General features: G+C 40.8%; 1 protein-coding gene across 2 annotated transcripts; it reads right to left on the minus strand.

Annotated features, from left to right (window-relative positions):
- On the minus strand, window positions 1-26,946 carry BLOC1S6 (biogenesis of lysosomal organelles complex 1 subunit 6). 2 transcript variants are annotated; one of them, XM_027769197.1, is made up of 7 exons: window positions 26,428-26,946; window positions 20,355-20,496; window positions 13,183-13,270; window positions 10,677-10,763; window positions 9,851-10,027; window positions 744-819; window positions 1-161 (listed from the first exon to the last, which is right to left on the minus strand). In XM_027769197.1, the coding sequence occupies exons 1-5, from the start codon at window positions 26,507-26,509 to the stop codon at window positions 9,908-9,910; spliced, it is 519 nt and encodes a 172-aa protein (XP_027624998.1). In that variant the 5' UTR covers window positions 26,510-26,946; the 3' UTR covers window positions 1-161; window positions 744-819; window positions 9,851-9,907. The 2 variants fall into 2 exon arrangements, with proteins under 2 accessions (XP_027624998.1, XP_027624997.1); XM_027769196.1 differs by lacking the exon at window positions 1-161 and having other exon boundaries at window positions 701-819.
- Between the last annotated feature and the right edge of the window lie 974 nt (window positions 26,947-27,920).

Here is a 27,920-nt window from a genome sequence, read left to right on the forward strand (position 1 = left end):
TGGCCACTCTGGAGTTGCTCTTTTCTCCCAGCAGCCTCGTCTTCCTTCTGCCTGCTCCACCAGCATCATTATCAGGAGAGGGCTCCTAAGCCACATCTCCCCCAGTTCCAGTCTCACTGTCGCTTGTTTCTATCCTGAGAGGTGCAAAGCTTTAGGTCTGCCTGAAATAAAAGCAGGCTTTCATTTGACTTTCTGCAGGAAAATCAGAGAAGTGTTATGTACATTCTTTCCACTTGGCTCTCTCCTAAAGGGGACACTCATTCCTCCTCCACTTCTGTTCTAATATCATCAGACTGGAGCAAGAGCATAAGCAGATAAAGTATATCCATGTAATTCCCATCACGGGTATAGTTTAACCAAGAAATTTAAGGTGAAACTCCTATGGTTGATTTTTTTTTTTCTCTGCTTCTAGGGTCTCCAGCTTAAGAAAATTCCCCTGAGATGTAGTAGCATTGGGTTTTTCCTTAATCAGATCCTAGCCCCACCACTCACATCTGTGTAATTCTGGGCAGTCATTTAGTCTCAAAGTATTTCAGCTTCCTCATCTATAGAGTGACAATCACAATAGCTACCCCCTAAGGTTGCTGGTACGAGATAACGTGTAAGGCGCTTGGCATCTCACAGATGCTCAACAGAGCTGGGGCTCTGAATTTTGGGTTTGGGAATTACTTAGAAGTATATCTGGGGTTAGGAACCTAGCCAAGAATGAAAATGCTTTAATAAACTGGACAAAGTAGAAATACCCAGCAAACAATGGAAACAGGCGTGAGGCTGAGAGCAGGATTGCATCCGAATGCTGGTCCTTGATTTCATGTGAATCTGTGGATTAAAAAGCATGGAAATGCATAAGCTCCTAAGTGGCAGCCTTATCATTAAATAAAATCATGCATTGTAAGTCACTTTGAAAACTATAACATGCTACAGCAACCTAAAATGCAATCCTGGTATTAGATGCTTGCTTATAGTTATAGAAATGTGTTAGTTCATAAATGGGAGAAACAAGGAACAGGAAATACTTAATAAATATTTATAAATAACTGTGGAAATGTGGAAAACAGAAACCCATTCATTAAATACCATAGAAACCCAAGAAAAGTCCAGCCCCAGGTCTCACAGAGCTTCATACAGGAAAATAGCTCGGGAGCCAAGGCATTTTCAAGGTCTGATTACTTGATCCTTTCAGAAATTCATGGATCCCTGTTCCTCCCCACTTTACATTCTGCTGCTCTGTCTCAACCTGTGTGTTCTCTCACTTCTTCAATTTCTAAAGGGCCGCCTCTTTCTGAGTATTCCAGTGCATATTCTCAAGGCAGTAATGGGGTAAGCCAGTGAAATCCTCTATAGCCCACATCGAGGCAGTTTCCCCTGATAGGCCAATTCAGCACTGACTAGGCCATGAGTTGGCTACTTCTTGGGCCAGGTGCCCACCCACGTCAGTTGGCTCAGCCCAACATGGCAGAGTCAGGTGAATAAAAACAAAGACCTTGCAAGACCTTTGCCCACAGCAAGATCTTTGAACTGGAATGTTTTTCTAGGAAGAGGATTCTGAGCATAGTTGATGATAGATATTTGAGCATGATTAAAGAAGGAAAAAACAAAAAAAATCCTCAGGGGACTGGCTCCATGGCACAGCAGTAATGGACTCCTCAAGAAAAGTCATATCCCATATGGCAACTGCAGCTGGGATCCCCAGCCCAGCCTAGTCAGCCTGAAACACACCAGGCATGTGCATGAGTGGCCAAAATCTAACTTGCCAGGAGTCTGTGATCAGACCCAGGAGATGGCATAGTGGATAAGGTGCTGGACTCCCACATGGCTAATAGCAGTTCAAATCCCGGACCTGATGGCTTGATTTCTCACTCACTCTCTGTCTCTGGTGAGTGAATATGTCCTATAGCAAATTTAAATAATAATAAATTAATTAAATTAAATAAATAATTTTTTTTTAAATCCTCAGGACCAACATCAAATTAGACTCAAAAACTTGGAAAAATTATAGTTTTAAGTCCTATCAAATGTTTCAGATATTTTGCTTTCAGGCATCTCACCATTTAAACAAAATGTCAGACCGCATAGAAAATTCTGACCTACCTAAAAAGCTGTAGCTGAAAAGGCTTAAACCAAACTTCTTCAAACTATTTGAGTAAATACTAATATTTGTAGAACGAGGGGAGCAGAGTCCCACAAGGTGGCAGTATTATCCCATCTGTGCGCTATCTGGTTGTTAAAGTATGCGTGCTCATTTGTTGAGTCTGTTCTCAGACTGCTCACTTCTTCCTTGAAAATATTTTTAAAAGACTTGAGCAGCCCGTAGCTGATAGAAAGACATAAGTGTAAACAGTAAACATGGTCTCTATTTTTCTACTCTCCAGTCCACTTACTATCTCTGAGCTTATTTGATTCCCAGATCTTAGGGCCCATTATTTTTTAGTCTAATTATGTGTTAATGGAAGCAGAGCTTTGGATTAGCAAGGATTACAAAGTACCCAGCCATGTCTGAATTCTAGGAATTCGATTTTTAATTGTAATACTCTTTAGTTTGCATATGTGTGGTCCAGTTTTTAATTTCTTTTATGAGAATGTGCTTTTATGAGAATGTGAAGAACATGTGTGCGTGCATGAGTGAGAAGAGGAGAAAGAGAAAGATTCCCCCACACATAGAGGTTCTAGTCACGTCAGTCTCCTTCCCCAGCCCTCCATCCAGTCAGGATCTTGGGTGCACACACATTGGCACTCCCAGCATGCTTCAGGTCAGCTCAGGATCGGAACATACGGTTGGCCATGTGACTTCCAATACTTCTACCTGTGCCACTGAGGCTGGGGCTGTTATAGCCACTTAATACACCAGGGTCTCCATGGAAAATGTGTATTATGAAACACTATGCATGGTCTTCTTTTTTTTCGCACCAAAATAAACCTGTACTTTAATTTCATTTCCCATGAACTTTCTGAAGTTTGCTTGAACTTTCTTCCACATGACTCAATTCAAATCCAGAACATATACTGAAAACCCACTGCAAATGTTAATTTTACACAGCAACTTGGCTAGGCCATGGTACCCAGGTACTTGGTTAAACACCACTTCAGATGTTGCTGTGAAGGTATTTTAAAATGAGAGCTTGAAATCAATAGACTCTGAGTGATGCAGACTATCCTACACATGAGGGGCTTCATCTAACCAATTAAAGGCCTTAAAAAGACCTTTAGGAAGAGGGTCCCCAAGGAAGGTCCCCAAGGAAGAGGGAACTTGGCCTCCAGACTGCCTTTGGACTTAACCACAACATGAACTTTTTCTAGCATCTCTAGCCTGCTGGCCTGCCCAGTTTTCAGACCGGTCAGGCCCCACAATCATGTAAGCCAATTCACCCCTCTCTCTGAGAAAGGGTAGCCCACCCCACAGGGATGTGTGATTGTGATTGACTTCAAGGCACTGAGCTTTAACGTTTTTACTACTTTGTTAAGGGTTTTTATATAGTTACCATGGAAATTTATAATCTTATGAAACTACAAACTTTTTTTAGAGGTTTATGGCTTAGACCACAGTGTGTCTGTCTGTCTGTCTGTCTCTCCCCAGTGCACTCACTGGGAGGGAGGGAAAGACAGTGAGAGGGAAAGTGAGAAATCACCCACGGTGGGTAGGAGAGGATGGTCACATTGTGTCTCTTCCATTCTCCTCCCAGGATCTTGGGCATGCATATACCTATGCCGGGTGTGATTTTCAAGCCACCAAGTCCAGGACTCAAACTGCAGTAGGCCGTGTGGGAGTCCAGTGACATAAGTGCTATGCCATCTGCTGATCCCTAGAAACTCTTACCTTTCTAACTTATAGTTTCACAAACTAATGTTTAAACCAATTTGTCTAACACCCGAATCAAGCAGGAATATAAACTAAGGCAATCTGACTTTGGAGTCTACAACCTAAATCACTATATTAGTAAGGCCCCACATGCTTTAAATTTTATTGTCCAAGTAGAAGCCATGATATTTGCACCTTTTTTTGTTTGTTTAATTTGCCAGAGAGCACATAGACTCACTGGAGAGAAAAGTGAGAAAGCAACCCCCATGGGGACTGGTCACACTGTTCTGTTTCTCTCTCTTTTCATGATTTTGGGCACACACAAAATGCAGGGTATGTTTTTCAAGTCACCAGGTCTAGAACTTGAACCACACATTCTTTTTCGCTATAGGTCACGTGCGCTCGCCAGACAGACAGAGACATAGAAACAGAAAGCGAGAAATCACTCCCCAGGGGGGATGATCACGCCGCAATCCCTTCTCCTCCATTCTCCTCTCAGGATCTTGGGCACGCATGCACACGCACCTGGCGTGAGTTTTAAGCCACCGGGTCCAGGACGCGAACTGCGGTCGACTACGCGGGAGTCCAGCAACATAGCCATTATGCTAACTGCTGGTTCCCAGAACCATACATTCTTAAAAATAAGAGCATGCAGCACCAATAAATTATCAGTGTGATTTTTCAACCCAGTGATATCCACATTTGAACACTGCATGCACCTTAGGGAATACATCTATGGTCTAAACTAGAATATAGTCACAACTATAATGAAGTAACAACAGAGGGTGACCTTTTGCTACCTTTATCCTAAAAATGAGTGAATCTTATTCTTTATGTATTTATTATTAAATTGCCAACAGGCACATGCACCCACCAGAGAGAGAAAGGAGAAAGCACCTCCCCAATGGGGCACGGTCATGTCGCAATCCTTTCTCCAACTCCCCATCCTGTTGAGATCTGATGCATGTATGTACACATATCCTGAATATTTCTCAAGCTGCCAGGGTTGGATCTAAATCACGGTCAGCCATGTGGGATCCAGCACCCTTAACAACTAGGCTACAGGGCTGGCTCTTTATTATTCTTCTTTACAATGCCTATACGCTTCCTTTATTCAGAGCATACATATGATGCATTCGCCTTCCTCTTCAGTCTTGGCCTGTTCTGTGCTTTATCACCCCCATCCCACCCCAAATTTTATGTTTTCTCTTTCATTGCCCTTCCTATACTATTCTTTTGGAATTTGGGCTTTAAGTTTTCTTTAAATTAGTTATTAGATTTATATTCCTTGACTACTTGCTCTTTCTGGCTTTGAAAATAACCCTAGTCTCACTCAAATGCAAACCTGAAGACTAGATGGCATCTGGCCTCAAACATGCAAACTAAGCCAAACTAGAATGAATACGCTAGCAACAGAATTAATCTTAAATGTCTGGTTAATCTTCCCAAATATAGGGGCCAGCAGGTGGTGTGGTGGTTAAGGTACTGGACTCCCACATGGGTGACTGTGGTTCAAGTCCTGAACCTGGTGGCTTGCTATCTCTCTCTCTCTGTGTTTCTTTCTGTCTCTCTGTGATGAGTGCATGTGCCCCATAGCAAATTTTAAAATGATACTAAATAATAAGTTTTTTTTTTTAAAATCTTACCAAATTATTTTCACCTAAAAGAAAAACCTAGAAGCCAAGTAACTCTTTAAATATGTATGTGGTGAGGTTTGGCAGTTTAATGACTAACAATGATTGCTTCAGGGCAGGCTCCATGACACAGGGTAATGTAAAATCCAAGAGAAGCCAATCCCACATGGTAACCACAATTTGAATCCCCTGCCCGAGGGATCTGGCTGTGCCAAATCACATGTGCCCAAGATCTGGCTGCTGGAGGGCGGGTGGAAGGGCATCTCAGTGTGACCAGACCTTGTACAGGGTGCCCGCCTCTCTCTGTCTCTCTCATTCTGTTGCATATACTCACACATGCTCAACATGAGTAAAGAAAAAATTTAGAACAAAAAAAGGAAAACTTCTAGACTTAAAAAGATTCAGAGAAAATGGAATTAAACTATGAATTTATTTTGGTACCAAAAATTTTGAAATTCATGTATATAGTTTTCTCATAATATTTATTTTATCTAACTTTTTGAAGACCCTCTTTGTGTGTGTATATATGTAAGACTATGATGAAATTTACAAACCCAATCCTGGGAAATACCATATATAAAATTCTGTGAGAAATTTATTACAGTTCATATCCTCTCCAAAAGCCATCCATAGAAGTCCTTTTCTCATGGGTCTAAGAACTCTCAGATTAAAAAAAAAAAACTAAAAATATGACCTAAAATAGTCCGTAAGTTGGAAATTTGCATTATACAAGCTACACATGCACGAATCCTTTTGAAGCTCTTTCTACCACATCACTAAGTAGTACCATAATTATTATTTCCAAAGAATAGTGAAGAACTTTATGAAGTTATTTCAACTAGAATTTTTTAAATAATTATTTTATTTAATTAATTAATTAATTTATTTATTTATTTTAATTTGACCAGAGAAGGACAGAGTGAGAGAAAGAGGGAAAGTGAAAAAGCAAGCTGCCAGTTCTAGGACTCGAACCATGGTCGGCCATGTGGGAGTCCAGTGCTCCTAACCACTGCACCACCTGCCAGACCCTCAACTAGAATGTCTTTCTTTTTTCTTTTTCTTTTTTTTTCTGGAGAGCTTTTTGCTATAGGGTGTATGCACTCGCCAGAGAGAAACAGAGAGACAGCGAGAAATCACCCCTCGGGGGGATGGCTTCTCCTCCGTTCTCCTATCAGGATCTTGGGCACGCACACACACACACACACACACACCTGGCATGAGTTTCAAGCCACCAGGTCTGAGACTTGAACCACGGTTGACTACATGGGGGTCCAGCAACATAGCCATTACACTAACTGCTGATCCCTCAACTAGAATTTCTTCACAACACTTTATCACCTTTCTAAAATGGATTCACGAACCAGGCATTCTGTGACAAAATATATGGAGAACAGTAAGAGGGTGATAGAAGAAAGAAGAATATCTGAAATAAGGAACTTAAAGAGAAGTACACAGTGCTATGGATATATTAGTACTTGATAAATGACACTAGATATTCAGAGACCTTTTTTATTAAATGTGTAAAAAGTAGTTCTTATTTTACAAGCTCAAAAATCAGAAAAAAATGTATAAGGGTATATAATCAGCATATAGTATTTATAAACTGTAACAAACCCAAAATTCACTGCAGACACAATCTATATTACATTCAGCTATATTACATTCAATATCTGCATTTACATGATACTTACTGCAAAGCAAATACAAAATAAATTCTCACCATTTCAGTTCAGTACATATGTGATACGGTTTCAAAACAAAGGCAACTTTTTTCAATCAAAAAATAGAAGCCACCCTCACCAAGTATCAATTCACTATTTTATGCAAAAATACAGTAAGACTAATTGTAAGAGTTTCATTCAGATTTAGTCAGTAAGACATGTATCCATTACTGAAGTACGGCTGAAGTTTTATATTTTAATCACCAAGATAACAGTACTTTTCTGATTTATGGCTGACCTTAAAATAGTAAATGCTAATATATATTCATTCTGACATTCTCAAAAGTCGATAAAACTTAAATACTATAATTCTGAAAGGATATGTGCCTTGACAGTCATTCAGTAAACACGATTTACTTTCATACAGGTCACAAAAGTACAATTAACTTAGCTAGAATTCTCTATCTATATCCCACCTGCTACAGTTCAGTCCTAATGACTGTGTATACAGCAGTGCTGAACATACGTCACTAGATATAGCCCAACATTTACGAGTAGCTCTAAAACTACTGCACTGCTTATAAATATAACATCACTAGTATACTCTGTTATCAGTGGTTCCTCGCATCAGGATTATTTGGGGGAGTTCTTGAAAAAGCATGTAGGCTCTGTCTCCTGACTAATGAGCAGGAATCCAGAATGTCTGTGTGTTTTAGCTAATTCCCAGGTGATGATGACACATAGCCTAATGTGGGAAACCCTAACCTCGACCACTAGACCACGGGTCTCAACTTTCTAGGTGCATCAGACTCTTTAAAAAGAAAACCAAAGTGAAACAAACCAACACAGATTTGCTTCAGACACTTGAGAGTGGGGTCCAGGAACCAGCATTTTAAACCATTGCAGTGAACCTAAAACTACTCTGAAACACAACAGATGACCTGGCAAGATATCGTGCCAAGGAATACATTCAGCAACTTAGGTGACATTGTCCTGCAAGCCCTAATGAATCCTGCCCTAGGCAGTTTCGGCAAGTGTTGGAGGGCAACATTTAGCCTCTTCAAATAAAATATATTTATAGTCTTAAGTATGAGGTCAAAGTCAACTGGATTGTGAAACTGTAATTCATTCATTAAAGAGAAAGGTTCTTTCAAACAAATCTTTAGATACCAACTTAAATCTCATGCTTCCTCTATTATAATAAGCCTAATAATGTAATCAGAGGTAGTGATTCCTGTTTACTAAACATGTAATGTGAATTATGAAAGATCCATCTTCTAGAGGGGACCAGCAGATGGCATAATGGTTACGTTGTTAGACTCCCACATAGTCGACTGTGGTTGGAGTCTCAGACCCCACGGCTTAAAACTCACACCATGTGCATGTGCATGCATGCCCAAAATCCAGAGGGGAGAATGGAGAAGGGACTGCAGTGTGGCCATCCCCCCTGGGGGATGACTTCTCGCTTTCTGTCTCTCTGTCTCTCTCTGTGTCTCCAGCGAGTGCATGTGCCCTACAGCAAAAATCTCTGTCTATTAAAAAAGAAAAAAAAAAAAAAAGATACATCTTCTAATCATAAACCCTTACAGTTCTATACAGTCTCTATGTAAGACAGCTTGGAGACCAGGTGGATATTAAATTATATCAGAACAGTAAATAATAACATTTTAAACAATGAAACTTATTTCCTTCACATAGTAAATTTCTTCATATAATACTGGAAAAATTTTCTAGAAAACATCAAAGGTATCGTGTTGCTTCTTTTGAGAAGCTATTTACTAATTTTCCACCATTTCTGTCACTATTGATGAAGTAGATAGTTGTTATACATCATTCTACTTTAACAATTTTTTGAAAGCACAGAAGCTGTACCCAGTGTATGATGATGATACTAAGTATTATAAACACATACACTGAATCGAGTGTGATAGCTTCACCACCCCCACCAAACTCTACGGCTAGATATAACCAACTTTAAATCCAAAAGCTACATAAGCAGTAACAGTTACCAGCATTCATCTGGCACTGTGCTCAACTACCCTATGTGTACACGTACACGTGTACATTATGTTCTCACAAGGACTCACACCACCTCTTTTCCAGGGACATGAAATGGCTGGCATTTCTTCTTAACTAATGGACAAAAAGGCAATTATCAATATTCAGCACTGTTTCCCAGAGAGGCAAGTCATTTCATCAAATAAGATACAAACTTTTAAATCTATATTTAGAGCAAGACTCTTAACAAGAAAACCATTTTCCAGTTTATAAATAATTCAAGGTCAAAACACTGAATTTTAGAATTAAGCAAAATAAACGTTGAAAAAACCACATCTAAATATCAAAACCAAGTGACATTATTTCTGCTACTTAGAAAGAAAAGCATTTTGAAGGGCTGAAATGAAGATGTGGAGACACGGCAATCTTGGAATAAAGATTTCAAAACATAGGATCAGCAGATAGTGTAATGGTTACATCACTGGACTTCCACATGACCAACTGCAGTTCAAGTCCTGGATCCAGAGGCTTGAAACTCATGACAGGCATTTGTGCATGCATGCCCAGAATCCCAAGAGGAGAACGGAGGAGAAGGGATTATGGCATGGCCATTCTCCCTGGGCAGGGGGTGGGGGTGATTTCTCGCTTTCTATCTGTCTGTCTGTTTCTGACTCCCCAGTGAACACATGTGCCCTACAGCAAAAATCTAAAAAAAAAAAAAAAAAAAATTCGAAACATAACACAAGGGTATAAGGCACTACCTTAACTTCAATCTACACTTAATCCAAACATGGGATAGTGGAAGAAAACACCACTGTTCACATTCTTTTAGCTGGTTTGGCAGTTAACTGCTTTTCTCTTTCAAATTCCTTCTCTCGTTGCTGCTCCCTTTCCAGTTCTTCCTTTTGCCTCTTCTGCTGAAGTTTTAGCGCTCTTTTCTGTGTCAAAAAAAGAATGGAAAGCCAAGAGAGCAATAAAGAACTACAGATCATGGCTTAATTTAAAAGTAATAGTGCTTTAACCTGAGGTAATCAACATATATTATAATAAATTTTATGCTTAACTTTTACGTTTGTTTGGATAACTTAAGGTCTCCTTGATTCAAGAAATGTGCTGTTCTAAGTCCTTATTAAATGAGGACTGCAGTTACATATCCAAAGAATATGGGTCAATTGATCCACCTAGAAATAAAAACGCTCAGAGTGGGATCCAAAAAACTAGATTTTCTTAAAAGAAAATTTTTAAATTTTTCAAGTTTTATGCCAGCAGGGTGGCATGGTGGTAAAGGCGCTGGACTCACACATGGTTGACCACAGTTCAAGTTTCAGGCTTGTTTTCTTACCTCTCTCTGTCTGTCTCTGGTGAGTACATGTGCCCTATAGCAAATTTTTAAATAATGATAATAAAAAATAAAATTAAATCAAAATTCTTTAAAAAAAAAAACAACCTTTTTTCAAGCTTTAAAAAAACAATATGCCATGAATTATGCATGGTTTTATATATGAAAGTATAAGAAGTCAAAAAATTAACACTGAAGAACAATAAACCTCTACTTTTGTAAAAATGATGTAATAATTTTTAACTCACTTTTAGCTTTGATGTTTTTTCATGAAGCATCAGCATCTCTTTTCTTATATTCACCAACTTAGTATGATAGTGTTTAGCTTCAGTGAACTTTGGATGAAAAATGAAAAGTCAAATTAAAATATACTGAAATATCAAAATAGACAAATAAATCAGTGCCTAACAGTTCACTCTTTCTAAATAGGTCAAATTTTTTAGAACCTTAATTATTTCCACTTTTTAATTCTAAAATGCAAATTTCATTTAAACCATTGGGGTTTTAAAAACATCTGATTCATTCAAATAGACCAAAAAATATTACTGAACATAAGTAGGCTTTAAAAAAAATGCAACCTGGGACCTGCAAGTGGCAGGTGGTTAAGGCGCTGGACATCCCGCATGGCTGACCATGGTTCGAGTCCCAGACCTGGTGGCTTGCTTTCTTATTTTCCTCTCTCTCTCTCTCTCTCTCTCTCTCTGTGTGTCTCTCTGGTCAAATTAAAATGAATGAATAAATGAAATCGAATAAAATAATTGTCAAAAAATGCAACTGAATCCTAAAATGTCAGTGAAACTATCTAATAATGCTATTAGTTTCATTTAAGAAAAATAAAACACCCCAGCCAGCCCATGGCAAAGTGGTTAAGGTAGTTGGAACCCACATGGCCAACTGTGTGGTTTGAGTCCTGGACCCAACAGCTTGAAAATCATGCCAGGCATGTATGTGTTTGTGCCCAAAATCTCAAGAGAATGGAGGAGAAAAGATTACAGCATGGCCATTCCCCAGGGGGTAATGTCTCATTTTCCTTCTCTGTTTCTCTCCAGAGAGTGCACGTGCGCTGTTGCAAAATAAGGAAAGGGAAGGGAAGAGGAAGGGAAGAGGAAGGGAGGGGAAGGGAGGGAAAGGGAGGGAAGGAGAGGGGATGGGAAGGGAGGGGAGGGGAGCAGAAAATATTTCACTGACTTTACAAGGGAGAAACTGAGCCAGGGTACCAGGTTTAAGTGAAGAGTCTGCCCCATCAGGAAACCCAAGCTGCAGCTAAGGAGCCCTGCAAGGACTGTGGACGATTTTAGGCCTATTCCTTAAGCTTCTGAAATCAGAGCAAGCAGAAAAACCACAGCCTACAATGAAGTCTCATGTCAGAAGATGGAAGTTGGATGCAGCCCTAGATAGGTGTGGGAGAAGGAGAAAGGCACCTTTTTCTCAGACAAAGCAGCAAAAGGAAATGAGAGTGGTGTTGGTAGAGAGACTCCCAACCCTAATAGCTGCAAGTAAAGTCATCATCTGATGAGCTCTAGCGCTTTCAGACCCTCTTTCTACCTCTCTGGGCCTTCCAGTTTTCAGTTCCTAGATGATGACCAAAACCACTCCGGGGCTGAAAGAAGAAAAATGAGGAAGACACAGTCTGCCCTTTCAGACTGAAGCAAGAGTACTACCTCTGCTTGGCTCATTCATGCAATGCTCGTTCATTCAACAAGCATTCTTTCTGCTGCGGCATGAACTCAGCAGGGAACGACACAAAAGCAGGTCAGTGTGGCCTTGCCTACCTTCTACCCGAGAAGGTGGGAACTACGGGGCACAAGTCTGTATTAACCAGCTTGGGCCTCTAATGCTAGAAAATACAGTTTCTGATTGTTATAAAATAAAAACATTAGTAAAGCACTTTGCCCAGGTATAAACAGTTGCAAATTCATGCAATCCAAGTTATTTCTACTGTTCAAAGAGGAAAAAAAGAAAAAAAAAAAAGATAGCAATAAGTTCCTCATTTTTCCAATTCCGTTTCTTATATTGATTCTTCTCATCAAAAAGCTACAGTGCTTCTGATAAAATTCAACTCTTCAACTAATATAACTGATCCTTTCCAAACTATTTCAGCCCACACGTTACTTCTCATGGCACTGTGAACATGCTATATAATTAAATAAAATGCTAATTTAAAAACGAAGCAATTGATAGTTAAAGAGAATAGTTAAGATAGAGAAGAGTACAGTTCCTTACTGGTTCAGTCTGGGTAGCATGGTCCAAAGCATATTAGATTAGTGCTAGAAGTCATGTGGTCAACCATGGTCAATCCCTGGTCCAGTCGACCTGGGAGAAAGGGGTGCACACCCTACACCCTGAGAAGCTGGAGGGATGGGAGAAGGGGATCATGGCATGACCAGTCCTTGTCAATGGTCCTCTCTCTGTCTGTGTATCTTTCTCAAATACATATGGGCTCTCTGCCACGAATAAAAAAGTTCCTTACTTTCAGTTCTCTCTTCTAAGTCTTTAATCACGGGAAATCTGTTCCACACTCATAAATAAGTCCTATTTCCTATTACAAGTTCAATATTTGAAATATAACAATTCAAGACAATAGAAGTTCTAGTAGAGTAAATCAAGGTTTCCTGTTAAACAGACAAATTCTGAATTTTTAAAATAAGAGAGTAAGATCTTAAACATATATACAGTACATAGCAGTTGTGAAGATAAAATTTAGCTCTTTTTAAAATAAAATGTCACTGAATTTATCAACTAAATCATACTTACCAAAGCATTAATATCCAACATAGAATGACATTCCTTAAATTTTGAAATTTCTTGTTCCAGTGTATCTAATAATACAACTTGGTTCTGTCTGAAACAAAGCACACAATCAAAGTAAACTTTATATATTATACATGCTGGTTCATTAAAAAGAATCACATTCATCTTGGTTAAATGCTAAAAGTTAGAAATGAAGTTGGAGGGACCAGCAGATGACATAATGGTTATGTTGCTGGACTCCCACATAATTGACCGTGGTTCGAGTCCTGGATTCAGCAGCTTAAAACTCACACCATACGGGACCAGCAGTTAGCATAGTGGCTATGTCGCTGGACTCCCATGTAGCTGACTGCGGTTTGAGTCCCAGACCTGGTTGCTTAAACTCATGCCAGGCACGTATGCATGCGTGCCCAAGATCCCGAGAGGAGAATGGAGGAGAAGGGATTGCGGCGTGACCATCCACCCAGGGGGTGATTTCTTGCCTTCTATCTGTCTGTCTCTCTCTGTCTTTCTGGCGAGCACAGGCACCCTATAACAAAAATCTCTTAAAAAAAAAAAAAGAAAAAACCCCACACCAGGCATGTGTACATGTGTCCCAAGATCCCAAGAGGAGAAGGGATTGTGGTGTGGCCAACACCCCCCCGCGGGGGGGGGGTGATTTCTCACTTTCTGTCTGTCTCTCTGTCTCTCTGGCAAGTGCACACAACCTATAGCAAAAATTTCTCTTAAAAAAAAAAAAAACAGAAATGAAGTTGGAAATGTAGTGACTCTAGCATAATTTTTTCAAAATAGTGTTCCAAAGTCACATTCTTATAACTAAATGTGTCTTTTATTCTTGCCTCAAGTTGAGACTCTAATAACTAAAATAATAAAACATTTAGAAGTATTTTGTTACTTTTTTTTAAGCAACTACCTTTATCATCACAAAAAAGTTTTTTATAATATCCTCCCCAAAGCAACTCAATGTTTTATGTATCTTAAAACTACAACACGGAGACCAGTAGAGGGTATAATGGTTGCATCACTGGACTCCCACATAGTCAACCCCGGTTCAAATCTTAGACCCGTGGCTTAAAAACTCACACTGTGATCTTGAAAATCCAGTTTATTTCTCTAGACCTAAATCTTATTTATAGAACAAGATGGACAAGGAGCCAGCAGGTGGTGTGGTGATTAAGGAGTTGGACTGCCACATGGCCAACCACAGTTTGCGTCTCTGACCCAGCAGAGAAACTCATGCAGGCACATGTGCATGCATGCCAAAATTCTGAGAAGAGTATGGAGGAAAAAGGGTTGCAGTGTGGCCAGCCCCCAGTGGGGTGTGATTTTCATTTTTCCCCTCTCTGCCTCTCTGTGGCGAGCATACATGCCCTATGGAAAAAAAAAAAAAAAAAAAAAAAAAAAAAAAAGAAAAAAGAAAACTATTAGACCAGATAACTTTGAATGTTCCTCATTAAAAGTGAATCAGAACCTATTAATGAAAAGAATCCAACTTCCCTGATATTCCTCTTCAGATCAATGTTACATTCCAGAAATAAGTAATACTGAGGGGTTACTTAATTGAACATTTTAAAGAACACAAGAGACAAGGAAAATATGATGTAGTTGCTGGCAGAACTGTACTAAATAGAAAAGAATGATGAAAAACAAATAGCAATGAAGAGACTGAAGGGCAATGACATCTCTAGCTGGCACAGAGTTTGGTAGACCCCACAGGCTGAAAGTCTGGGCCTTCAGCTCAGTGTAGAGGCCAGAGAGAGTGAAATAAGGAATGGATCCCAGGCAAACCCAGCAAGTAGGCCTCCGTGATAAGCAGGGCAGCAAAAATCAGCTGTTACACTGGAAAACAGCAGCGGAGAAACTGACAAAGCCAAAGCTGGCTCCCGAAAAGATGGATAAAACTGATAAATCGCTAGCCAAGATCAACCAGGGAAAAAAGAGAAAAATCAAAATTACTAAAATCATTCATGAAAAAGCATGTCCTCACCAATGATGCCATGACATCAGAATGATAACAAAGGAATACTTTCGACAACTCTATGCCCATAAATTTGGTAACTTGGATGGACGAGCTAATTCCTTGAGAGACATAAACTGCCAAAACCCATACAATGAAGAACAGGAACTCTAAGTGGGAATTTATTTACCAGAAAAAGGGAATCTATAGGTAATAGCCTTCTAATAAAAGAAAGCACCAGAACCAGATGGCTTCACTGATGATATCTACCACACACATAAGGAAGAAATGCTAATTCTCTACAATCTCTTCCAGAAAGCAGTTGCAAAGGGAGCACTTTGTAATTTATTCTATGAGTTTCTATTTCCCTAAAACCAGAACCAAATAAAGACATTACAAGAAAGAAAACTCATATATCTAGTATCTCTCATGAACACAAATGTAAAAATTCTCAAGAAATATTAACAAATCAAATCCAACGATATATAAGAATTATATACCACAACCACACTAATACCATGTCGTCTTGATTTCTGTAGTTTTAGTGAATCTGGAGATAAGGTATTGTGAGTCTTTCGTCTTTGTTCTTCAATACTGTGTTTACTATCCTATATCTTTGCCTCTCCATATGAATTTTAGAATCAGTTTGTTGACATCTACACAATAACTTACTGGGATTTTGGCTGGGATTCTGACTCTCTAGATTAAGTTGAAAAGAATTTACATCTTAAAAAATACCAAGGTGGAGTCAGTAGGTGGCATAGTGGTTAAGGCAGTGGATTTCCACATGGCCAACTGCAGTTCAAGTCTCAGAACTGGTAGCATGGACATCGTGCCAGGTGCATGTGCATGCATACCCAAAATCGTAGGAGGAGAATAGAGAAGAGACTGCAATGTGGCCATCCCCCTGGGGGGTGAGTTCTCACATTCCCTCTCTCTAGCAAGCATACAAACCTTATCACAAAAACCTTAAAATAATGATAATTATGAATACCAAGTCTTCTAATCCATGTACTTCAAATATCCCTCCATTATTTAGATCTTCTTAGCTTTTTTTCTTAGAGTTTTATAGGTTTGCATATAAATCCCATATATATTTTACTATTTAAGTGGTAAAATTTCGTGGAGGTGGTATTGCCAAGAGAAAACATAAATTGATCAATGGAACAGAATGGAAAGTCCTTGAATGAATCATGACTTTCCCCACAACTCAATATACAGCCAGCTGCTCTCTGACAAAGGAGCAAAGGCAATGCAGTAGAGAAAGGACAGTCTTCTCAACAAACAGTGCTGGAGCAGTAAGATGTCCATTGTCGGAGTCTGCCGACAAGCTTAGCTCAACCTAAGAGGGAATAAGAGGAAAGAGAGGAAACAAGAGGAAACAGAGGCAGAGTAGCGGTGGACACAGGCAGCCTAAGCCTGCTGAGCCTGTGCGGCACAGACAAGCTGAGCACCTTTATTTATGGATCAAACCAACACTACATACGTGTATTTCCTGACATTCCACAGACATAGTTGATATTTTACAGAGACAGAAAGCAAGTGATATTGATCTTCTCATCCTTGAGGGTTTCGATATGCTAGTGCCATGTGTATCTCTTGGTTACAGCATATGCCAAGAAATTTCCCATAATTACTTATCTAGTGCAGCAAAGCCTATCTGTAGATGTGGGGAGCACATCCTTTTGTATACATCAGAAAGGGTGATGATTAATCTACAGAGATTACATCAAGCAGAGCAGGGGTTAGTGGGGCCAGGATGTTGCCCGAGCTCTACAGGTGTCCCCCCAGAGCAGCCCCCGTAAATTCCACTGAACGCTCTGCCTGCAGGAAGGGTCAAGGAAAGGACAAGCCGCAAGGCTTCTGCTATCTCCTTAAGGAGACGTGACGTCTCCTCAGAGCATGTCCCCACATCCACGAAGCTTTTCTCAAAACATGCTCCTGCATTCCGTGTGCAAACAAGAACCTAGAGAAAGATTGTATACCCTTCACAAAAATTAACTCAAAATGGATCATAGATGTAAATGTAAATGTAAAACTCTAAAACTTCTAGAAGAAACACATGAGAAAATCTAGGTGAGAAAATATTTGCAAAACACAAAGGACTTGCAGTAAAACTATACAAAGAGCTTTTAAAACACAATAATAAGAGGAGGCCAGACAGTGGCATAGCAGTAAAACACAATGCTTTGCAACACTGATCCACAAGGAAGGTTCCAGGTTCACGTCCAGAGACCTCCCTGAACACATGTGCATCTGTGTACCCATCTCTAGGCCTGGCTGAGGCTGCAAGTGGATTGCAGAGTTAAGACCCTGTCAGAAGTACTATCTCGTTTTCTCTAACTTTCTCACTCATGGAAGTAACAAATAAACTTTTAAAAAGATATCAACAAGAAAACAATTCGATTTTTATGGGGGTAAAAGATCTGAATAGACACCTATAGTGTAATAATGCATTTGTCTCAGGTTCCTGGCACAGAGTTTCTAGAATCCTTAGAATTTCTGAAGTTACAGGAGTGTCTCTTTACCCATGAGCTCCTTGTATCACACCTGAGTCAGGCTAATGAGGTGACAAGTGGTGGATCCTGAGCTTCACCATGGGGGCTGCTCTTGCCAAAACCAACCATGTGATTAATGAGCTGGAGCTTTGAACTATGAGACATCAGCCAACCTCCAAGTAGGAGAGGGGAACTAGAGGTAGAGTTCAATTACACTGCCAGTGATTCAATCAACTGTGCCTACATCATGATATTCCTATTAAAAAAACTCTGTACCCCAAAGATCAGTAGCACCTCAAGGCTGATGAACACACTGATGTGCCCAGAGGGTGATATACCCTGATTTCCCTGGGAGGGAACACAGGAGCTCTGTGTTCACGACCCTCCCTGACCTTGCCCTATGTGTCTCTTCATTTGGTTAGTCCTGCTCTTTATTCTTTATAATAAAACTAACGTTGTAAAGGGCAATGCTTTTCTGATCTGTAGGTCTGGTCACTCTAGAAAATGATTCCAGAGAATATTACCTACAAGATAGTGAAGCAAAAAAGATGACCAAACGCCTGTTGCTTTAAAGCTTTGTGTAACCTATGCCAAATATGCTGAAAGTGATTACAAAATCCTGATGAAGTCTTCATCTCCCAGAGACCTTTTCCTCATAGCACAGTGGCTAAGGGAGCCAGATCCCTCACAGCTGACAGCAATCTGAGTTCTAGCCCCAGAAGCTTGAAAAACATGCTGGCAGGTATGCATGCAAGGCCCCAAATCCCGACAGGATGGTGAATCGAAGGAAAATGGACCACAGTGTGACCACACTCCACTAGGGATGCTTCCTCTATCACACGTGTGAATACATACACCCTCTGGCAATACTAAAATAAAATACTATTTATAACCTTTCTTAAATATAAAGCTAAATCTTATTCTTGGTCTTCTTTTCCCATTCTTATCTACTAAATAAACTTCTTTTCTACTACCACCTTTCTCCCATTACCTCTGTAGGCCTTCCGTTTCTATCACAGTGAAGTGGCTTTCTGAAGGTCTCATAGCAGAGCCAGGACTAGAACTCTCAATCCAGTACTCCTTCCTACATCTTACTAATAGTGAAATTTATGGAGAAATGGGGGAAAGGGGCAGCTACTAGGAAACATCTCCCTTGTTCCTTTCTCTCAAATCTGCTGACCTTTCCTTAACATTCAAGAAATATAAAAACAACTAATTTATCATATTCCATAGTTAATTTTATCACTAACTGTTAACTTTCTCAAGCTCTTTAACCTCTTCGATAAAAGGTGGTGTGAGGGTTAACTGAGACATAGTAACTAAAGAACTGAACACATGGTACACAAAGTAAGAACCAGTAGCTGATTTTATCACCATCAGCAGTATATCTGGATGCCTAGAAAGATAAGCGGGGTTACTCGAAACACTGTCATTTAGCCAATGTCTTCATCAACTAAACCCTGATTTCCAGATTCCTGTAAATAAACTGTCATGTAAATATGTTTTGATTGCAGTTTCTTAACTTTCTTCAGTCTACCATCTTATCTAAATCCCCCCAGAAAATCTTTACAACATTTTTTTCTTGCCACAAAGATTGACTGGCATCAAAATACAAGGCATACCATGCACGTGGAAACAGTCCAAAGAATATCCACCAAGAGGCGAATGAGCGAACAAAATGGCCACATTTATACAGGGGAGTTCTACTCAGCAGAATAAAGGAGTGAACTACTGGCCCCTTCAACAACACGAAGGATAGCAGGCAGATGTGAAAGGCTCGTAAAAAAAATCTCACTTGGACTACAGAAAACTGAGAATGTCCCCAATTTCCTAACTTTAGTATTACACTACCTGTAGTAAACAAGGTATCACTTTCGTACTCACTTAGCACCTTGAAGCCAAGAATTATAACGTTACTTACTAATGAGTTTTAAATGGGCAAAGTTGTTGACTGTAGCTCTCCCTCTGCCCTAACAAAGGCTTCTGAAATAAGTTTTCAAAGAGTAGTTTTAGAACGACAGCAGTTTGTGGCGAGTTACTACAGAAAGAAATAAGCCCAGCTGGACAAGCCAGACAGGTTCTGACCCAGGAGAAAGCAGAGTTAGACCTGTTGTCTCAGCGTGGGGGCCAACAAAGTCAGAGTGCATGTTTTTGTACACTGATCCCACTCTATAGGTTCCATTCTACCTTGCCCTGTCTCTCAGTGAATCTTCCAACTCTTTATTTACCTAGCAGAGTTATCTACTGAAGATTAACCAGGTCATCTAAAAAAAGATAACTGAAGGATCTCTGACAACTCATTTAGATGATGTATTTCTTTTTTCTTCCTTTTTAAATTTTTTTTAAATTTGACAGAGGATGAGAGAGAAGAGAGACAGTGAGAAAGCAACCCCCATAAGGGATGGTCACACTGCAATTCCTTCTCTTCTTAAATCTCCTTTTCTGGTTTTGGGCACATACACACACCTGGTGTGTTCTTCAAGACACCAGGTTCAGACAAGCTGTGCAGCTGGCCATGTGCAATCCAGCCACCATTACCACACTACCTACTCTTCTTCTTTACTCCCATTCGCTATCACTGAAATAGAAATGCTGATTATTATCAAATGTTACAAAATGTTATACTTTAATACAGAATAAAATTGCATTCATACAGTAAACCATAAGTATGCAAGAGAGGACATGAGAACATGGTGCATACAGGTTTTCTGTTCGCTTACGTGAGCTCCTGGAGGGCTTGTTTTGACCTCTGCAGATCTGGCAAGTAGTGAGAAAGCAATCCTTCTGCCAGCTGCTCCACAGCTTTATCTTCTACAGTCAAGTCCTCTATTAACCCTTCATCTGGAGAAGTGTCACTTAAGCCTGTCCCCAAACAAAAAATAAAACTTAGGAAGTTTTTAAATTGGCGCAGTTACTAAAGAAGGTTGGGTGAGGGCAGGTAGGAAGGGAGGAGGCGGCCCACAGTGGGGATGACAACATATATCCACTCCCAAATACAGGTGTCCTTTTTTCTTTTTAAATTTTTATCTCTGAGAATTCTCTTTAAAAATTGGTTATAGGGACCAGCAACTAGCGTAATGACTATGTCGCTGGACTTCCATGTAGTCAAGCGCAGTTCGAGTCCAGGACTCGGTGGCTTAAAACTCACGCTGGGTGCGTGTGCATGTGTGCCCATGGTCCCCAGAAGAGAATGGAGGAGAAGGGACTGCGGCATGGCCATCTCCCCTGGGGGGTAATTTCTCGCTTTCTGTCTCTCTGTCTCTCTCTGTCTGTCTGGCGAGCACACATGCCCTATAGCAAAACCTCTTTCAAAAAAAAAAGGGGGGGGGGTTATAAGGGACCAGCAGTTGGCGTAATGGTTATAAAAATTACATAAATAATTCTTTTTTTAAAAAAAAAGTGAAGAATTTCTGCCCTCTTCAGATTCTGCACTTTAGGGGCCAACATTCGGCCTGTGCATGCATGACCAAGATCCCAAGAGGAGAATGGAGGAGAAGGGATTGTGGTATGGCTACTCCCTAGGGAGTGATTTCTCACTTTTTCTCAGTGCCCCTCTCTCTCTCTCTCTCTCTCTCTCTCTCTAACGCACATGCTCTAGGGCAAAAAAATCTTTTTTTTTTTTTTAAGGTTTTTACCATAGGGGGTGTGCACTTGCCAGATAGAAAGAAACAGAGACATAGTGAGAGGGAAGGTGAGAAATCACCCCTCAGAGTGATGGCCACTTCAGCATCCCTTCTGCTCTATTCTTCTCTCAGGATTTTGGGCACAAACACATATGCACCAGAGTGAAATTCAAACCACAGGGTCTGGGACTCAAACCACACTCAGTCATGCAGGAGTCCAGTACTTTAATCAGCAAGTCACCTGCTGGCTACCCTTGCAAAACATTTTTTAGAGAGAGAGATTTTTGCCACGGGGCACTTGCACTTGCCAGAGAGAAAGAAAGTGAGAAATCAACCCCAAGGGGGGATGGCCATGCATAAATCCCTCCTCCTCCATACTCCTCTCAGGATTTGGGGCACACACGCATACAAGCATGGTGTGAGTTTTAAGCCACTGGGCTCAGGACTCAAACCACGGTCAACTACATGAGAGTCCAGTGATATAACTATTATACCATCTGCTGGTTCCTGCAAAACATCTTAAAAAGAAAGAAGATTCCTCACTTTAATTTACCATAAGAAATTGTGTATAATAATTGTCTTCTGTGTAAATCTCAACCTGATGCCAGGAACAATGCCTCATCCATATCCTCTAATAACAGAGTAAGCACAGTACCAGGCATCCAAAAATGTCTAAGACATACTCATAATCACTCTTCCCACCAAGAACAGTACAAAAGAATTTCTAAGTAGGACTCAATCAATGCTTTATAAAATTTTAGAATCCGTGGTGTAGAATGAGGGGGGGGGAAGTGAAATGGTCCTTACTAAAATTGTACTCTTAAAAGCATTTTATGACATAAAACTCAGAAACAGTCTTGTAATAATCAGTGACATCAGCTTAGATCACAATATAGAATACATTTATCACAACACATTGCTTATAGCATTTTTCTAGGTAGTTTCTATCACAGATTTAAATTTTGGCAAGATTAAGGAAAACAACATGTTGTCATATTCAAAATAAGCTTCCAGAAAATCAAAATAAAATCGTATGATTTTTATTTTAACCCCAAGAAACAAATTTATGAGTTCTCAAATTTGCTAGGCAACATTCAAATAGGCAAGAGCAAACTAGAAACTGAAGCACTCAGGAATAAAATTAAAATATAATGGAAGCAGATAGCTTAGCAGTTATACGGCTGGCTATAGTTCAAATCCCAGTCCCGGTGGCTTGAAACTCAGGTGCACTGCTCAGGGATACTGTGCTCCCAGTGTGTCATCAGATGGCAAATGAATAAACCAGAGCTGACTATTAAAGCCATTGCTTAAGTCTTGATTACAGTAAAAGTGCAAACAGCAACTTTGAGTAAACACAGAAAACATAAGTACTACAGATAAACAGTTAAGAACACCCAGATGAGAACATTTCAACTTTAAGGAAAAATTTTAATATTTCACTTTCCTTTCAATTATGAATAAATTGTAACTCACAAGCCTCCCTCCCCTTCCACAATCTTCTGGTTAATTATTGGAGGAGTCTCAGTTACTCATGTTTTTATATATGTTTAGTTACTAGGTTCTAGGTACTTTCCTGTGTGAAATTAAAGAAGAAAGGGTCCTTAACTCTAACTGTACAAGAAACATTGCTGCATTGTCTATACATTATACTAGGACTCAAAGTTACATCAATAAATAAGGCAAGTCCCCTTCCCTGGAAGGGCATAATACGGGGGAAATCACAGAAGAGAAGTTGCTATTAGAGAAACAGAAACTATTACAGGAATTCAGGGGAGAGAAAGATCATTTCATCCAGGAAATCAGGGAACTATTCATAAAGGAAGTGTGAGAGTTTGCGCTGAAGCTTGAGGAATGGAGAGTGTCTTTATTTCCTTTTGTAAATGTTACTTATTGAACAAACTTAAAACACTCCTTCTCATCTCCTAACTTTAGAGGAAATCACTCTGTGGTTCTGACATAGCTTTCCAAAGTGTCTTTGCATACCTATACATACATTCCTTTTTTATTTATTTATTTTAGTTTGCTAGGTAGGACACATGACTCGCAAGAGAGAAAAGAAAAGTGAGACATCGCCAACCTCTGTGGGGGAAGGGGATGGCCATAACGCAATCACCTCTCCTCCATCCTCCTCTTGGGATTTTGGGCTGCTCATACAAGCGCCTAGCGTTTTTCTCAAGCCACAGGATCTGGGACTCAAACTGCAGTTGACCTTGTGGGAGCCAGCCATTTTAATCACCATGCCACTGGTGGCCCCATATATATGCTTTTTATCATAAATGAATTATTGCTCATACTGTTTTATAACTTTTCTCTTAAATATACCTCTTAGATATGATTCCATATCAATATATATAGATTTAGCACATTATTTTTTTGGAAAGGTTTTTGCCATTGGGCACATGCACTCGCCAGAAAGAGAGAGAGAGAGAGAGAAAGACAGAAAGCGAGAAATCATCGCCCAGGGGGATGGCCACACTGCAATCCCTTCTCCTCTATTCTCCTCTCGGGATCTTGGGCATGCACACACACATGCCCGGCGTGAGTTTAAGCCACCGGGTCCGGGAGGCGAACCGCGGTCAACCATGTGGGAGCCCAGCGACATAGCCATTACGCCAACTGCTGGTCCCAATTTTAGCACATTATTTTTTTGAGAAGTTTTTCCACTATAGAGCACATGCTCTCACCAGAACAACAGAGAGATAGAAAGTGAAAAATCACCACCCCCGGGGGGGATGGCCACACTGCAATCCCTTCTCCTCCATTCTCCTCTCAGGATCTTGGGCATGCATGCACCCGCGTCCAGCATGAGTTAAAGCCACCAGGTCGGGGCTCAAACTGCTATAGACTACATGGGAGTCCAACGATATAGCCATTACGCCAACTGCTGGTCCCCAGCACATTATTTTTTATACAACAGATTCTATCAGTTTGTTTAACCAGTTCCCTATGAATGAGTTTAGATTTTCACTTTTTGCTATTTAAAACAATACTGCAATGAGCTTCCTAGCTAATGTCTGTATATTTGTGACACAATTTCCATAAAATAAATTATTAAATTATTAGACATAGACTGTTGGATCAACAGTTTCTGCATTTTTTTTTTAAACACACAATGCAAAACTGCTCTAACAGATGGTACCATTTTACACTCCCACCAATAATCTATGAGGACTATTTCCAAATGGGTAAGAATTCTATGACGAAGGTAGAAGGAATGCAGTGTGGGTAAAGGAGGCAGTATGAGGAAAGGTGGCAACAGAGGATTGTTCTGGAAAGAGGCACTTTTTCTGCATATGTGCGACATACGCAGCCCAGCAATAATGAACTGTGTAAGACCATGTGGTCAGCCTATGAGAGCTCTTGAGTGCCAAGTTAATGGGCTTGGGCCTTTGTTTAGCAAGTAGTGATGGGCCATTTAAGGTTACTAAGCACAGGTAGGACATGCTAGAGTCTTATCTTGAGACAGTGAGTGATATTCCAGCAGTGGGACAGACAGGTCAGGAGTAGTAAGAGACTGGAGACAAACCAGCATTACAACTGTTTGAAGGGTGACACTACAAAGAGGAGATGGAAGCTGTACAACAGAATCTCCTAGATGAAAAAGAGAAGGCAAAGAGGAGCGTCAAGAGCAACTTCAAGGTTTCAAATGAGAGTACTCGACACTATTAAATGGGTCGAATTCTCCTTTTATGTACGTGCTATATGTGAGATTAGTACAAAACAACCATACCAAGGTACCAACAAGCAGAGGAGCAGGCAAGAGTTAGGAGAGGGGCTCAGACTGTAAATATATACATACAGGAAAGTCACATTTATAGCTGTGACTTACAAAGGTGGGAAAAGGAGATCACCAAGGAAAAGCATGATCAGGAAAGTGCTGAGAACACTATTTAGGAGTAACCTTTGTATTACTGGAACAGGGTAGCAAAGAAAAGACAGATCCAAAGCCCTGCAGTCTTTCTCATCTAAGGTTCCTCACCTGAACCACATGTGAAAATGCTTTGAGTGACTATTTTTCTCAATTCCCCCAAGGATAGTACATAAATAGCACCATGCATAGCAAGTTAATTCATTCCACTCAATGGATTTCTTAGGGCACTAGGGTTTAAATCTCACCAAGGACTTGGAACTTCAAGCCTGCTAGAAGAATAGGAAAGTAATGTCACCAAAGATTTTGTGAGTTGAGTGGTCAATAATATTGCCATTGAGGAAGAACATTTAAACTGTAAGATATTTTTAAATTTATTTTTAAAATAATTATTTGATTTTATTATCATTATTTTTTCATTTGCTACAGGGCACGTTCACTCCCTAGAGACAGAGAGTAAGCAAGCTACCAGGTCCAGATTCGAACTACAGTCAGTCATGTGGGAGTCCAGCGGCCCAAACCACCATGCCACCTGCCAGCCCCAAGATATTTTTAAATTTCACTAGGCTCCAAAGGAATGTGGTCATGAGACTTGAGTTATGCTTGCTCTAAACCCACTGGCTTCTTTAAACAATAGAGGGGAGCTCCCCAGCAGCTAAGTGACCAGATCTAAGCTATAAATAAACCAATATACATGATCAAGACATCACAAGAAAATACCGGTCAGGAAATGTCAACTCTGAAGAAATCTTTAGCTAATGAAAGGTGCATGTTGAAAATACCAGCCAATGAAAACTCTTGTAAATCAACTTTGCGACCCTCACCTCCTCATTCCTTTTCTCTTGCCTCCCTTTCCCATCAAAGCTGTGCCAGACCCTCCATTCCTGGGAATACTGCCTATAGTCTTACGGATTCCCGGGAAGCTGTTCTCAAGTCTGTGTTTGAATAAAAAATTTATTGCTTGTTTGACAAGTTTGGGTCGGACCCTTTTCGTTTCAGGTTGACACCACCACGTCTCTCAATTACAAACCGGTCATCTTTCCGACAAAACATCCCCATCACTACCACATGACAATAGCCAAGGGTTGCCGGAGTCCAACACCAATTCACAATGACTCCCCCATCAACCGCCTTCCCAACCCGCCCACTCCGTTAAGGCTAAGGACCCTCAGGGTTCCCCGCAGCTGCGCGGAGCCGCTTACTCCCTCGCGGAGGGTCTGCAGTCGCACGGCCACGGCCCCGACCCCGGCCCCGGCCCCGGCCCCCCGCCCTGGGCCGTCCGTCCCTCCCGACAGCACGTACTCGGCGTTGGCTCCCCGGCCTCCCGGCCGGGCGGGGGAAAAAGCAGGACCCCGTCAGGAGACGGCGGCCCTGGGACACTCATGTCCCTCCTGCTGGGACAGGGAAGAGGCAAGCTCAAGGACCTCCAAATGCGTGAGGAAAGCACCCAACGTCTCCGGCGCCCAGCCGGACCGAAGCGGCAGTCGCACCCGGAAGTGACGAAAGCGGAAAAGGGTGGGCTCGGGCGGTGCGGGGGTCTCGCGCTGACGTCTCACGGGCGGGGGAGTCAGCAAGGCTGGCAACCCGACTCTGTCACTCGGTTGTAGGTGACCGGTTTGGACTGCTCCGGTGGGTCGCGAAGGCGGGGGAGCGTTGTCTTTGTTGGACGCAGGCAAGCTGTCAGGCTCTGTTCACCGAGGTTTGGGGGCAATGGGACTGCAGCCCCAGCACGCCACAGCTTTTCCATGTTGTGTGCACGTAAAGGAAAAATCCTATGGATAGGAGGACTGCGGGCTTTCCCTGCGATTTGCACAATTAAAAAAAAAAAAAAAAAAAAGAGGGTCAAGCTCTCTGTGAGCTTCAGTCTTGTTGTTTCAGGGTTTGCCACGATTCCAGTCTCCCCTTGTTAATTGTAGATGAATGACTGAAGGCCATGTTGCACCATCTCCTAAACAGAGTCTTACTGGAAACTGCACTTGCTGGGATCTTATGAAGTGATGTCATCAATTTTGATGGAAAACACTTAGAAATAAGCAGCCTCAGACCAAATAAAACGATTCTCTGTCTTAGACCGAGGGATCTTGCCTATAGTGGTGGCCTCCCCAAGTTTTTTTGTTTTGTTTTGTTTTTTTCTGTGCTGCAGCCAAAGCTGTCTTTAAAAAAAAAAAAAATGAGAATTTATGTCAAGCCTCAGAAATCTGCACCAGCCACCCATTGCCCTTACCAATGTATTCATACCTCTTCCTCCTCTTCCAGCCGCTTCTTTTCCTCTCAAGATTAGCCCTTATTATCTGTGATAGGCAGGATAAGGGTTCCTTAAAGATACTAGAGCCTAAATAGCTGTAACTTACAAACATATTAGGTTGCAGAAGGAATTAAAGTTGCTAGTTACCTTACTTTAAAGCAGATTATCCCAGATTATTGAAGAGAGCCCAATATAATCAAAAGGGTCTTTAAAACTGGAAGAGGGAGGTAAAGAGGGATATCTGACTACAAAGAATGATTAGAGAGCAGTATTATTGCTGGCTTTGAAGATAAGAAAAAAAGAGAACCTGCAGCCTGGATTGTGGTGACCTCCAGAAGCTGGAAAAGGTAAGGAAACCGATTCCTCCCTGCAGTCTCTCTAATGGAATTCAGCCCTGCTGACACCTTGATTTCATCCGAGAACTGTGTTGTACTTCTAACCTAGGGAACTGTAAGATAATGAATTTGTGTTCTCAGTTTGTGCAGTTGGTTACCACAGCAGTAGGGAAGTAATACACTACCTTTGAAACTTCTTTTATTCCATCCTAAAA

This window comes from Tupaia chinensis, unplaced genomic scaffold, assembly GCF_000334495.1.
Source record: "Tupaia chinensis unplaced genomic scaffold, TupChi_1.0 Scaffold148874_1, whole genome shotgun sequence".
NCBI classification, from domain to species: Eukaryota; Metazoa; Chordata; class Mammalia; order Scandentia; family Tupaiidae; genus Tupaia; species Tupaia belangeri.

Excerpts from the sequence above, each read along its gene's own strand:
- BLOC1S6 (XM_027769197.1), bottom strand. The coding sequence starts at position 26,509 with ATGAGTGTCCCAGGGCCGCCGTCTCCTGACGGGGTCCTGCTTTTTCCC. Across the intron at positions 20,497-26,427 it reads GGCCGGGGAGCCAACGCCGA|GCTTAAGTGACACTTCTCCA; the intron begins GTACGTGCTGTC and ends GTTTGGGGACAG. Across the intron at positions 13,271-20,354 it reads CAAGCCCTCCAGGAGCTCAC|ACAGAACCAAGTTGTATTAT; the intron begins GTAAGCGAACAG and ends GCTTTGTTTCAG.